Source organism: Chenopodium quinoa, unplaced genomic scaffold (assembly GCF_001683475.1).
Source record: "Chenopodium quinoa cultivar QQ74 unplaced genomic scaffold, ASM168347v1, whole genome shotgun sequence".
In the NCBI taxonomy this organism is placed as follows: domain Eukaryota; kingdom Viridiplantae; phylum Streptophyta; class Magnoliopsida; order Caryophyllales; family Amaranthaceae; genus Chenopodium; species Chenopodium quinoa.
In genome coordinates, this window is record NW_018743175.1 from 3,301,174 (window position 1) to 3,314,546 (window position 13,373).

A 13,373-nucleotide genomic window follows, 5' to 3' on the forward strand; every position below is an offset into this window, starting at 1 on the left:
TTATCTTGTTCATTTTGTCTATTGATGCAATTTAGATTGGCTTGTTTACTTTACATGAGAGCTGAAGGACTTTAAGACCTAATGGCATGTTTTTTTCAAAGTGAGTCAGTTAGGAATCTTAGGATCCACACAGCTAATCCCAACATGAAGAAAGAATGTTAGATGATACTTCGTATAACCCTACATACGTGATACATCACCCTACATACGTGATACATCTTTAGACAAAGCGAACTGAAAGGAATTCAAAGCAGCACTCCCTAGTTCCTACCATGTCTTTATTAAGGCTTAAGCCAACCCTCAATACTATTCTGTGTTTGCTAACTGCATACAAAGTATTATTCTGGTGGTTATGTAGTCAGAGTTTATTAGCTGGTATATGTTACAGCCCAGATGTTTCTATTATTGAATAAATGAGAGACATATACAATGTTTTTCTGCAGAAATACAATGACATAATATAATAAATGTACATGTAGGCAGGAGTGTTTATGAGTATTCTTGGAGATTTTCCAGGCTGAACACTAAAATTTTAAATTTTATTTAAGTTGTAGTAGTGCAATGAATACCATTACTCTAATTTCTTGTAGTACTATTCATATACCTAGAAGCCTGGAACTAAGCCAAAGGGAAAAGTACATATGCAATTTTAGCATCAATGATGTTCAAATATATACAATATCAATAAAAAATGCTCTCTCTAACACTATCGAGTGGAATATGCTGAATCTTTGACCAGTCCCTGCCATTTGGCCCTCGGCATCTTTCTGTTAATCCCGGACATTCTATAATTCAGAGCTGAGTTAAGGTAGTAAGCTTGCGGAAGCTTTCTGGTAGAGATGTCAATTTTGGGCAATCAAACAACTCCATATGCTCTAGAGATTGGAAACAACTTATCCATTCTGGTAGTTCTTTCAAATCTTTAATAAACCTTACTTCTAAAGAATGGAGGTTTGCCAAATTTTGAAGCCCTCTAGGAAATGCTGACAGTTTAGGGATTTCTCGCAATTGCAAATAACGAAGACTTTTAAGGGCTTTCCATGGCATATCATCTTCATCGCCCGGTGCTTCATTTGGTGATAGATCAAGCTCTTCACAATTCAACAGGTCCAACTTCTCGAATGCTGTCAGATGCTCTAGGCCTTTTGGGAGTGATTCTAAATTATGGCAATCACAAAATGCCAAAGAACGTAGACTAGATAGACTTGTGAAGACTTCTTTTAGCTTAAAAGTGCTCACCAGGTTAGTGTCTTGGACCTCTAGCAAGGAAAGCCTAGGCAGACATTCTTTTGGCAGGGATATAAGGTCTTCAATGTTATCAAGGCTCAACTTTTTTAACTTTGAACTACATTCAGGAGATGAGGTTACCATCTTTAAGACTGAAAGGGTCTTGTTGGTGTCTACAAGTGTCAATTCCTCCACATTGGGACTAAGTGGCATGGACATCAGGTTTGGGCAACCTTCTATCCACAATTTTGATAGATTAGAAAATGACATTAATGACAAATCTTGCCCCAATTTGTTTGTTGCTTCTTTTGAGTCATTATTAACAGTTTCTCCAACTTTCCACCATCCCTTCAAATTAGGCATACACATCAGCCTAAGTTCTTGAAGAGATGGGAAGAACAATGATTCCATGGTTGGTAGTGATGATGACGAGGAAAGGTCACATACATCACCCTCCATGTATTCCACACTTGATAGATATTCAAGAGTAAGACGCTTCAAGAAAGGTAGTTGCCTGAAGCTAGGGATTTGTTCGCATCTTTCACACTGATTAAGTTTAATTTCAACCAAATTTGGAAGACTACCGCGCAAATCTTCAATCATAACCCAACTTGGTAACTTCTGACCTCTAAAACCATCAATCCTCAGCTTCCTTAAATTAGGATGTGGTCTGAGGCTTTCCATAACAGCTTTGTCATGGTCACTAACATCTTCATATAGCCCAGTCAGATCAATGTGCAAGTCACTCAACCTCTGCTTACTACTCAAGTTTGCCCCTGTTCTGTCTGAGACTAGATCTTTAGAATCTTCATGAATTTCAATGTGCAAGGCTCCTCTGAGGTTATCAAGGTTCTTTAGGTCACTTAATTTTGCAGGGGGCTTAGATCTGAATTTTGGAGAACATTTATGTCCAACTATAAATCGTGGTAGTTTGTGAAGGGAAGTTAGCTCTTCTAATCCTGAAGGCATGTGAGTTAGGCTGTGACATTCATCAACATCTAGGCTTCTAAGATTGGCAAGTTTTTTAATATTTGCTGGTAATGCTCTAAGCTTCAAACACAAATACAGAATTAGTCTGTAGGTTGTGAAGTTCTGTGACAGAATCAGGAAGAGCTTTAATAGGTGTCACAGATAAGTTGAGGTACCTTAGGTGCACCAGTTGGCCTATTGAACTGGGCAGACATGTGACTCCAAGGTGATGTAGGTCCAACACTCGCAAGCATCTAAAACTTGATATCAGCTCTTGACAAGTTGATTTGCGAAAGGTCGACCCATCTCCAAGTTGTTTTGGTAAAAGGATTGTTCGCAAAAGCTTCAAGTTTTGCATCCGACTGGGTATTTTCCACACGGAAGCCAAACGATAAGCGAAAGACAAGTGATGGATTCTCTTGTTATAATCACTTTCTCCGACCTTTATGAACTTGCATTTGTTTCCAGCCACTTGCTGAGCTAGTTCATGCATCAAGTCATGCATTTTACAGCTCGTGATTTCCCCCCATTCATTTCTTGATGTTTCTTGAAAGAAGCACCGTTGCAATAACACAAGAAAATATTCTTCAGCAAGTCCTTCCAAACTTTGGCTTTCATTGGTCGGAATAATGAAGCCTTCAGCCATCCAAAGATCAATCAGAGTTTCCTTCTTAAACCTGCAGTCCTTTGGAAACAATGCGCAATAAGCAAAACAATTCTTCAACGGGGACCATAAGTGGTGGTAGCTAAGTTTGAGAATGCTCATAATGCTAATGCTATTCTGGTTCTCAGAAATATTGGCAAGACGTGTATCCTTGATTGACAACCACTTGCTTTCATCCTTTCCATTAAGGAGACTCCCTAAAGCTCTTATAGCCAAAGGGACATTGACACATTTCCTTACAATTTCTTTCCCAACCCTCGCTAGATTTAGCTTCTTTTGAACTTCTCCAGGAGCAAATGCCAGCAATTCAAATAAATCCCAGGCTTTCTCGTCAGACAACCCTTGTAAGTGATAAGGAGGAAGAGTACACATTGTTGTTGCCACCTCCATTGATCGAGTAGTTACCAGGATTCTACTTCCTCGTCATCCAGTATTTAAGAGAGTCCTCAGCTTGATCCATTCCTCACGGTCTTCATTCCAGACATCATCTAAAACAAGGAAGTATTTCTTATCACTTACTTCCTTCCGCCATTGACCCTGTAATTGCTCCATCTCTAATTTCTGGTTTCTGCATTAGTTGCTGACATGAGAAGCTTTTCTGTAATACCCTTGATGTCAAAATTGTCAGATACACAAACCCACAATCTCAACTCAAAATACTCCTTAATCTGAGGGTCGTTATATATGAGTTGAGCTAAAGTGGTCTTCCCCTGTCCTCCAATCCCGACAATTGAGATAACAGGGAGTACCTCTTCCTCATGCACTTGATCATCAACAGTGGAACAGGAGGCGAACAACATGTCTAAGATGCTTTTCTTTTCATCATCTCTACCAATAACATCTTTTGCATCTATATATGAAAAAGTCTGAACCCTCTTCCTAGCCATTACTCTTCCTTCTTCATGAGAGCGATGTACAAAGTTAAAACTGTGTACCATCTTTGATTATGTTATCTAGCTCTTGCCTTACTGTTTTAATCTTTCGAGAAATTTTGAAGGCATATGCAGTCTGATTGGAGCAGGAGAAGAACTTTTGTACCTTTTTAGATATTGTGTTTCTGCCTGTGAGCTGTTGTCGTGATGCAACAGTAGCGACCTCATCGAACAAGTCGTCAGCAGCATAGACAGCAGTAGTAAGCCTTTCAAGCCAGCCGTGGACAGTGTGGCTATTAGCTTGCCTCTCCTCTGCATCCAACAACACATCTTTGATAGTGTAGATGGTGTTTTCGAGCTGCTCGAGCCGAGCCTTGAAGCCCCAAGCTGAGGCGATCTCATCCAAAGCCCTTGATCCTAGATTCTTCAGGACTTCCTCTGCAATGCCGAACAGAACTGCTTCAGCCACATCTCTCTCTCTCAAATATTCTTTTTTGTTCAAAATTTGGAGTTCTATGAGTTATTGTAGTGCAAGGTTGTGCTGGTTGACTAACCCCTACTTAAATTACAATAATCCTATTGCTCACTTGTATGGGATTTAATTAATGAAGTATTACACTATTTTGGATGATAATCTAGTACAGCACACTGCACATGGCTGTTATATATATATATATATATTATTTTTTTTATTTTCCTGTTTACCAGTCAATATTCAACATTCCAATAAGCACGCCGTCAGCATGCACTTTAGTTTTGACTATACATGGTCACATCACTATTAATACGCTGTAATCATAGGTCCGTCTTTTTCATCTTCAATACTATGCCCATTTTCAAGAGACTCAAGACCTTTGATATACACGCATACCTATATGAAATATCCTTGAGTGTATATAGAAATTTTCAGGAGTACAATTATGCTGGTGAGTATGGCTTTATATACGGCAATATGACACAAAGCACAATCAACTTATGTTTTCGCCACCGGGCGGTTTTATGCCTTGCTAATATTCCTGATTTTCTAAGATAGGACATGGCATGGGGCAATGACATTTCTGCCAATCCTATCTAGGAATCTAGGATAGGTATGGTAAACTATTAAGTTTATGAATTGCTCCCTTTGTTTCTTTTATTTGTCTTTTTCATAATGGACCCACTAATTAGTCAAATGGTGCAAAAATTAATGAAAGGATAGAGGGAGTAGTACTTACTTATCCAACTTGTCCCTCACAATTCACATATAAGTAAGCAAAACTAATACCGATTTACTATCATAAGATCGGTATTACAAAACTGGTATTGTAGTGATAAGACGGTTTATGTTCTCTAAAAATTACAAGTTTGCAAAACATTGAAAAATCGTTCTAAAAAAAATAAAAAATGACATTGTGCAAAGAATGAATCATCAAATAAATTCATTGATCTAGAAATACCCTCAATCACACACAGCCTTTTAGAGGAATGAAGCACATAAAGTCGGTTTTCATTCAGCAGATGATAACGGAATATACAGGCAGAAATTTTCAAGGAATTAAATCTAACACACAATCAACTTCTCCAAAATATAAATATTCATATAATTAATCTAAAAACACTTAACATACACATGCTTATTACATTTGAGATTAACAAATACATATATATATATATATATATATATATATATATATATATATATATATATATATATATATATATATATATAAAGAAAAGATGCTTGCTGTAAGCTTGATAACATCAATGATGGTGGTCATACATACATACATCGTCCATCCCGAATGTCCTTTAATACAGTAACAACTAACAAGAGGGATATGTTGAATCTTGGGACAATAATTTCGGAAAAGGGTCCAGTCTCTTAGATGGTCTTATTTTCTGAGGAGTTGTACTACAGTCTACAGACTTGTTTTGCAACATGATAGCTTCATATCTCCTCTTCTAAACTCTGCCTCCCTTGAGCAGAATGGTCTCTGTTGCAAAGCACGTGAGATGCAGGCATGCAGCAAGGCGCGGAGGTCCATGGAGTGTAGTTTATAAATTACACTACTCTTCTCTTTTTCTTTTTGTCTTTTTTTTTTTATTTTTTTTTATACAATCACTTTTGCCATCAATTATTATAAATTAAAGGAAGAAAAATGATTTTATTAATACGGAGTAAAAGATAGTCAAACCACACTTACAAACAACTTATAAGAAATCTAAAATTCCAATATAAGTGCATAACACTTAAGAATTAATTACATCGCAGATATGATCAACAATTGCTTTTATAAAAATTAATTTAGAAAAGTAGACATTGTGGCTAATCCAACAATATATTACATTATTATTTCTTCCGTTCTTTTTAAGTTGACACGTTTTTTTTTATCACGTTTGCTAACGAACAACTTTAACGATTTAATATCTCTAAAGTAGTATTTAGAGTGACATTTTAATAGGTACTCAGACTACTCAAAGTTTAGGACAAACAATCATAGCATTAATTGTAGTCTTTTGAGAAACCTCACGGTTATTCTAGTACACTTAAAATTAACAAAGTGGTTGAAAAAGAGCGAATATTCAGTTGGTGTCTCAATTACCATCAATCGTTTTTCATTAACTTTTACATGTTTATTAAGTTAAATAACCATGCTCAACTGCTACAAGAACCATTAACATTTACATGCTTATCAGTTACTTGTATTACAATAGAACTAAATGATGCATACTGTAAATTTGATATCTTTCATAGCCTCGTCATCCCCCATAATCCTTTAAAACTTGAACCAGAGGAATATGCTGAATCTTGGGCCATTCGCTACCCTTCGGACCTTGGCATCCACCTGTCAATCCTGGACATTTAATGATCTTGAGTTGATTTAGGGCAGTGAGATTGCAGAAGGCTTCTGGCAGAGATGTCAGCTTAGGACAATAACGCAAATACATGTATGCAAGAGATGAGAAACAGCTGATCCATTCTGGCAGTTCCATAAGCTCATCATTGTTAGTTATTTCAAGAGAACGGAGGTTTGTCAAGTGTTGAAGGCCACTAGGAAGGACCAACAGCTTAGGGATCATATGAAATTGTAAAGAACGAAGACTTTTGAAGTATTTCCATGGTATATGTTCATCTGCTGATAGATGAAGCTGTTCACAATTCCAAAGCACCAACCCCTCTATCGCTGTCAAATGTTCTAGGCCTTGAGCGAAAAATCTCAAGCTATGGCAATGAGTGAAACTCAAAGAACGGAGAGAAGAAGACATACTCATGAAGACTTGCTTTCCTATTTCCTCAGTGTTCACCAGCTTCTTATCCCAGACATCTAGTGAAGAAAGTTGGTGCAGACATTCTCTTGGGAGAGAAATGAGGTCTTCCAAGTTACTGACAGTAAACCTTTTCAACTTTGAACCAGACGCTAATTTTGAGGTTGATGGTGAAGCTGTTGCCATCTTTATCACTGAGATGGTCTCGTTGGTGTCCACTAGTGTTAATTCCTCCACATTAGGACATTCTGGCAGAGATATCAGCTTTGGACATTCATCCAACCTCAATTTTGTTAGATTGGAAAATGACATGGATTGAAGGCGTTGTATGAGTAATCGATCATATGATGATTCTATTGTACTAATATCAGCATTTTCTCCTACTTTCCACCATCCTTTTAAATTATCCATATAGATCAGCGTAAGTTCTTGAAGAGATGGGAAGAATAGCGTACTACTCATTATTGGTGATTTGGAGGACAAGGAAAGAATGGGTTCACTGTTTTCCATGTATTCCACACTTTGCAAAGATACAAGGGTGAGGCGCTTCAAGAAAGGGAGTTGACTGAAACAAGGCACTTGCTGACATCTTCCACAACGTAGAAGTGTAACATGAACAAGATTTGGAAGAGTACTGCACAAATTACCCATCATTGCCCAACTTGGGAACTTTTGACCTCTGTACCAATAAATCTCCAGCTCCCTTAAATTTGGATGTGGTTTCAGCCCTTACAAGATAGGTTCATCGTGATTACTACCACTAACATCTTCATATAACCACTTATCGAAATCTATATGCAACTTAGTCAGCCCATGTTTTCCGTCTAAGTTTGCATCTGTTGCTTCTGACAAAGTATTTTTTAACACTCCGAAAATTTGAATGTGCAAGACTCCTTTCAGGTTATTAAGATTATTTAAATCACTTAACTTAGCAGTGTTGGGCTTGTATTCAATTTTAGGACTATTTTTATAAACGACTGGAAATCGAGGTAGTTTATTGAGCGAAGTCAATTTTCCTAGTCCTGAAGGCACACGGTACAGAAATTGACATTCATGAACATCAAGGTTCCTAAGATTCTTAAGTAATCCCATATCTATAGGCAATGTTCGAAGACTATAACAGTGAAATAGATTAAGTGTTTGCAAATTTTGGAGCATTGTGATTGAATCAGGGAGTTCTCTAATAGATGTACGGGAAAGGTTAAGGCATCTTAAGTGAATAAGCTTACCTATTGAGCTGGGCAAATTCCTGATTCCAAGGTTGTGTAGATCCAACACCCTCAAGCATCCAAAGCCAGATATCAACTCTTGACAAATCGATTTGCTGAAGGCCGATCCATCTTTAAATTGCTCTGGCAAAAGAAATGTTCGTAGATGCTTCAGTTTCAGCATCCAACTTGGTATCTTCCATTCTGAAGTCAAACGATAAGCTAAGGATAAGTGATAGATTGCCTTGTTTGAATTGCTTTCTCCTAACATTGCAACCTTGCAGTTGACTCCTGCTACTTCTTGAGCAAGATCATGCATAAAGTCGTGCATTTTGCAGCTCGAAATGTTCCCCCATTCATCTCTTTTTATATCCTGGAAGAAGCACCTTTGCAACAGAATAAGAAAATATTCCTCAGCAAGTTCTTCTAGACTCTGGTCTTCATTATTTCTAGAAATAATAAAGCCCTCGGCCAGCCAAAGATTCATCAGTGCTTCCTTATTGAATTCATGGTCTTTCGGAAACAAAGCGCAGTAAGCAAAACAGTTCTTCAACGGTGACTGTAGTTGCTGGTAGCTCAACTTGAGAATGTCCATAATGCCATTTTGGCTGTCAAGTATATTGGCTAGACTTCTATCCTTGATCGACAACCACTTGCTCTCGTTCTTGCCGTAAAGAAGACTGCCTACAGCTCTAATGGCCAAAGGAACATTTGCACACTTCTGAACAATATCTTTCCCAACCTCAATAAGACGCAGCTTCTGTTCAGCTTGTCCAGGTTCAAATGCCATCTTCTGAAATAATTCCCATGCCTTCTCTTCTAAAAGGCCTTGTAAATCATAGGCAGGAACGGTGCCCATAATTTTTGCCACCTCCCTTGATCGAGTAGTTACAATTATCTTACTCCCTTTTCTTCCAATCTTCAACAGAGCCCTCAGCTTCAACCATTCCTCACGACTTTCATTCCAAATATCATCCAGAACAAGCAAGTATCTCTTATCACCTACTTTATTTCTCAGTAGCCCTTGTAACTGATCCATCTCTAAATTCGGAGTTTCTTCATTAGTTGCTGACTTGAGGATTTTTTCTGTAATAATCTTTATATCAAAGACGTCGGATACGCACACCCATAACCTCAACTCGAATTGCTTGTCAACTTGAGGATCATTATATATGAGTTGAGCCAAAGTTGTCTTGCCCTGACCTCCAATCCCAACAATTGGGATAACTTGAAGTACCTCATTCTCAGGTTCACCAGAGGCAAAGAGTATATCCAAGATAGCTTTCTTATCGTCATCTCTACCAATAACTTCCTCTGAATCTACAAATGAATAAGTTTGATCTCTCTTCATACTAGTATGTATCATACCCCCTTCTTCACGAGGGCGGTGTACGAAGGCAAAATCAGTACCCTCTTTGACTATATCATCTAGCTCTTGCCTAACTTTTTTAATCTTCTTAGAGACATTCAATGCGAACAGGATCTGGTTGGAGCTAGAGAAGAAAGTGTGCACCTCTTTGGTCAACTTGCTTGCATTAAGGATCTGTTTTTGGGATGCAACTGTAGCAACCTCATCGAACAAGTCATCAGCAGCATAAACAACAGTGGCAAGCCTGTTAAGCCAACTGCGAATGACTCTGCTATCAGTTTGCCTTTCCTCAGCATCGAGGAGCACGTCTTTGATGGTGTTGATTGTGCTCTTGAGCTTCTCAAGCCGATGCTTGAATCCCCATGCTGAGACAATCTCATCAATTGCCCTTGTCCCCAGATTCTTTATGATTTCCTCTGCAATGCCAAACAAAATTCCCTCAGCCATTCTCTCTTTTTTGGATCAAACTTCTCCTCTAGCCAAATATATCAAGGTATGTGAGTGACTAGCTAAAGTATAAGGTGAGGAAGTGAAGAGCGAGTTACTAGTTATCAGATCTGAACTTTGTTATACCACTAAAATTTTCTGGTTGGTCAAATTTCAACAGCTAATACCGCGTTTGAAAGGTAACAAAATATATAAAATTGGCGTACTTAGCACAACAATCCAGACAATTAATACATTATATTAATAACCAGAATGACTATAATTAGTCATGGTCATTATCTATTATTAATCCTCTTTTCCAACTACTCGTAATACACTATGGCCTTGAGAAATCATGCTAGTAGCCAGTGGCGGACCTACACGTGTGCACGCTGGGTCACGTGACTCAGCAGTGCCAAAAAAAAAAATTAAAAAAAAAAAAAAAAGAAAAAACAAAAAAAACAAGAAAGATTGAAAGAACGGCTGAACGACAAAGCCCAAAACGCGTGAAAGAAACAACGGAAACCTCACAACCCTAAATCCCTCTCTCGCAATCTCGCATCCGCCGCTACTTCGCCGGAGCAGGCGAGCAGCCAACCACGCCGGTCACCGGAGCAGCCTACCTTCAGTCTTCACACGTTCATCCGTTCGTCCCCTTCGTCGTTCAAACTTCAAACAACAGTTTATTGGTGGAATCGTCAATCGTGGTTCGTCGTTCACTCGTAACTCGTTCATCCCTAAGGCCCGACTCGGCCGACTGCCCGACTGGACGGCGCCCTAACACCACCGAGCACGGCGAGCAGCCGTCTGTCTACCACAGACCACCGAATCACCGATTGAAGGATTTGAACTTTGAAGGAGTGAAGCAGTCAAGCAGCAAGGTATTTACTAATTTACTGATTTACACCTTTTAATTTGTTTTGTTAATTATAAATTTGTATAATTTTAGTCATTTGATTGATTAAATTGAACTGAATTGTTGATTTGTTGTTCATTTTTGTGTTAAATACTTAATTAATTATAATTTCAGATTTTTAGTCATTTATAAATTATAATTTCATAGTCTTGATCTCTTGAAAATTTGAAATTGACAAAATGACAGGTTGTTGGCCTTGTTTCTTGTTATAAATCTTGTAATGTTGTTCTGTTCATTGTGGATTTGTGGATTTGTGGAATTGTGGTATGGATTTGTGGTGTTGAAATGCAGAAATGCAGAATTGTTGATTAGGTGGTCATTTGATTCAGATTTGATTGATATTTGAATGTATTATGTGTATTCATATGAACTGAAATTGTGTAATGTGTATATATGATTGATTTTTTTTTTTTGTAATTGCTTATTTGCTTAAATGATTTTCACAATGAAGCGGAAACTTACTCCAAATAAAATGCAGAATATCGCTAGTTTCTTTGCTAAATGTAATCCTCATCCTCCTAGTCAACAAAATTCTTCTCCAAATGAACATTATTGATCGATATCAAAATATGAAAACTCGTTGTGAACAATTGTAATAGTTTATTGTACTATGTGATTGTAATATATTATTTGTAGTACTTTTAGTTTGTAAGATGAATTATTTAGGTACTATTTGGTTGTAGTATGGATTATTTTTGTTTGATTGAATGATTGAAATGAAGGTGGTTGTCATTTATATATTTTTGTTAGTATTTTTGGATTCGATTTTTTTTTTCTTTTACAGGTGATCAATTGTTCAGGGTGACTCACAAGGACGGAAATCCTAGATCCGCCACTGCTAGTAGCACAAATAATTAGTACCGCTCCTACAGCTGGCTTGGACCAGCACATGGCATAAAATTATATCCGTACATGGACTTTGTTTATAGAATATCATCACGAGCCTAGTACCTCAAGAATTCTCCTTTTTCAAGAATTGACCAAAAACCTGGTTTAATAACTAGGTCTATTGAATACATGGGCTGAAAGACCTTAAGTTTTAAGATAAACTACGAGGAAGACTCCTACCCTATCACAAGAATGGGGGCTACGAGGAATCGAACCATCCCTCCATCTCCTCATTCCTCGAAAGACCTTAAGTCTTGAGTAGCATCAAAGTGTGTGAATTAGCATCCACACGTGCTAATCACACCATGGAGAAAGAGTGATATAAAAGCACAAACCTACACCTTTAGACAGAGCAAACTGTAAGGAATTCAAAGCAACACTTCCTCCCATATGTTGTCCTTGTTAAAACTCTAGACAACCTTCAATATTATTATTCCGGTGTATGTTACGTTACAACTAAGTCGTTTCTGTTATTAGATAGAGTAAATTAGAGAACCATAATACTCCGTAGTATAATACAATGTTTATCTGAAGAAATAAATCGACATTATATATCATTGAGATTCATGAAGCTGCAAGATTTACATCGTATTTATCCCAATGTATACTTGATTTTCAATGGAATTATGGGAGTATTACGGCAATTCCTAAATAAATACGAAAAAAAAAACAACCAAAATTAAATTGGAAAGCACCAAAAATCCCCCAAAAATTTCCCAATCTCACATTAATAAAGATAATAAATTTATAAATAATCTTAATTGAAAAATAATAAAAATCTTCCAAAAAAGAGAGAAGAAGACACTCAAATATACACAGCAATTAAGCAAAATAATTAGGTCAGCATACCTTGTGAAGGACTGAAGGGTGTGTTTTCAGCAATATTTGTGTAGTGCTCTATATAAAATTCATAAATTCATGTTTTTTTTTTATTATTTTTTTTTTTTTAGAAAGGTCTAATATTACCAATTTCATATAGCAAAGGAAGGCATTAGTTTCTTGCTTTCTTCATAAATATTTAATTCTAAGGGACATATATGAAGAGTTTTAGGTACCCTAAGCGGAATTTCATGAATCTCATTCACACGCACCTAAACAGGATTTCATGCATATACAAATAAAGGATCACCTAATAGTTTAAAATTAACCTTTGATGCGTGAATTCCCAAGCTTTTTTCAACCTTCTTGCACGGATTCGAGCCTCAATTGTTGCTCCTCTATTATTGGTCCACAAGCGTAGATCGAACCTCCACCAATGCTAGTTGGACGGGAGAGATTAATTTCCACTTATATGGAGAGCTTCTAACCGGTTTTAGAGAGAGGAAGAGAAAAATATTACGTTGTTTCCTTTGTGAAAGATGAACGTAGAAAGGTCTAATATTGGTAAGTACCTTTATATTGGTATCAAAATATTGTACCAAGTATTTGTCAAAAAAAAAAAATAATAAAATATTGCAGTGAGTATTTATAATCATTTTTAATTATAAATGATGTAAAATTTATACGGTATATTGTTTTTTTGACGGAGGTATATAGTGACATTTGTAGAAGATTAATTTAAAAAATATTCAACAAGATTTCACGTAAT

The 13,373-nt window shown here is 37.0% G+C and overlaps 4 protein-coding genes across 4 annotated transcripts; all 4 read right to left on the reverse strand.

The window, feature by feature from the left end:
- Positions 1-792: 792 nt before the first annotated feature.
- On the reverse strand, positions 793-2,196 carry LOC110732850 (putative disease resistance protein RGA3). Its single transcript, XM_021912850.1, has one exon. The coding sequence runs from the start codon at positions 2,194-2,196 to the stop codon at positions 793-795; it is 1,404 nt and encodes a 467-aa protein (XP_021768542.1).
- Positions 2,197-2,272: 76 nt separating this feature from the next.
- On the reverse strand, positions 2,273-3,250 carry LOC110732851 (putative disease resistance protein RGA4). The gene has a single exon (XM_021912851.1). It carries the CDS (start codon positions 3,248-3,250, stop codon positions 2,273-2,275), a length of 978 nt encoding a protein of 325 aa, XP_021768543.1.
- A 3,014-nt stretch (positions 3,251-6,264) lies between these two features.
- Positions 6,265-7,664, reverse strand: LOC110732517 (putative disease resistance protein RGA3). The gene has a single exon (XM_021912467.1). It carries the CDS (start codon positions 7,630-7,632, stop codon positions 6,472-6,474), a length of 1,161 nt encoding a protein of 386 aa, XP_021768159.1. The 5' UTR covers positions 7,633-7,664; the 3' UTR covers positions 6,265-6,471.
- An 11-nt stretch (positions 7,665-7,675) lies between these two features.
- LOC110732516 (putative disease resistance protein RGA3) lies at positions 7,676-10,615 on the reverse strand. Its single transcript, XM_021912466.1, has one exon. It carries the CDS (start codon positions 10,000-10,002, stop codon positions 7,708-7,710), a length of 2,295 nt encoding a protein of 764 aa, XP_021768158.1. The 5' UTR covers positions 10,003-10,615; the 3' UTR covers positions 7,676-7,707.
- Positions 10,616-13,373: the final 2,758 nt, after the last annotated feature.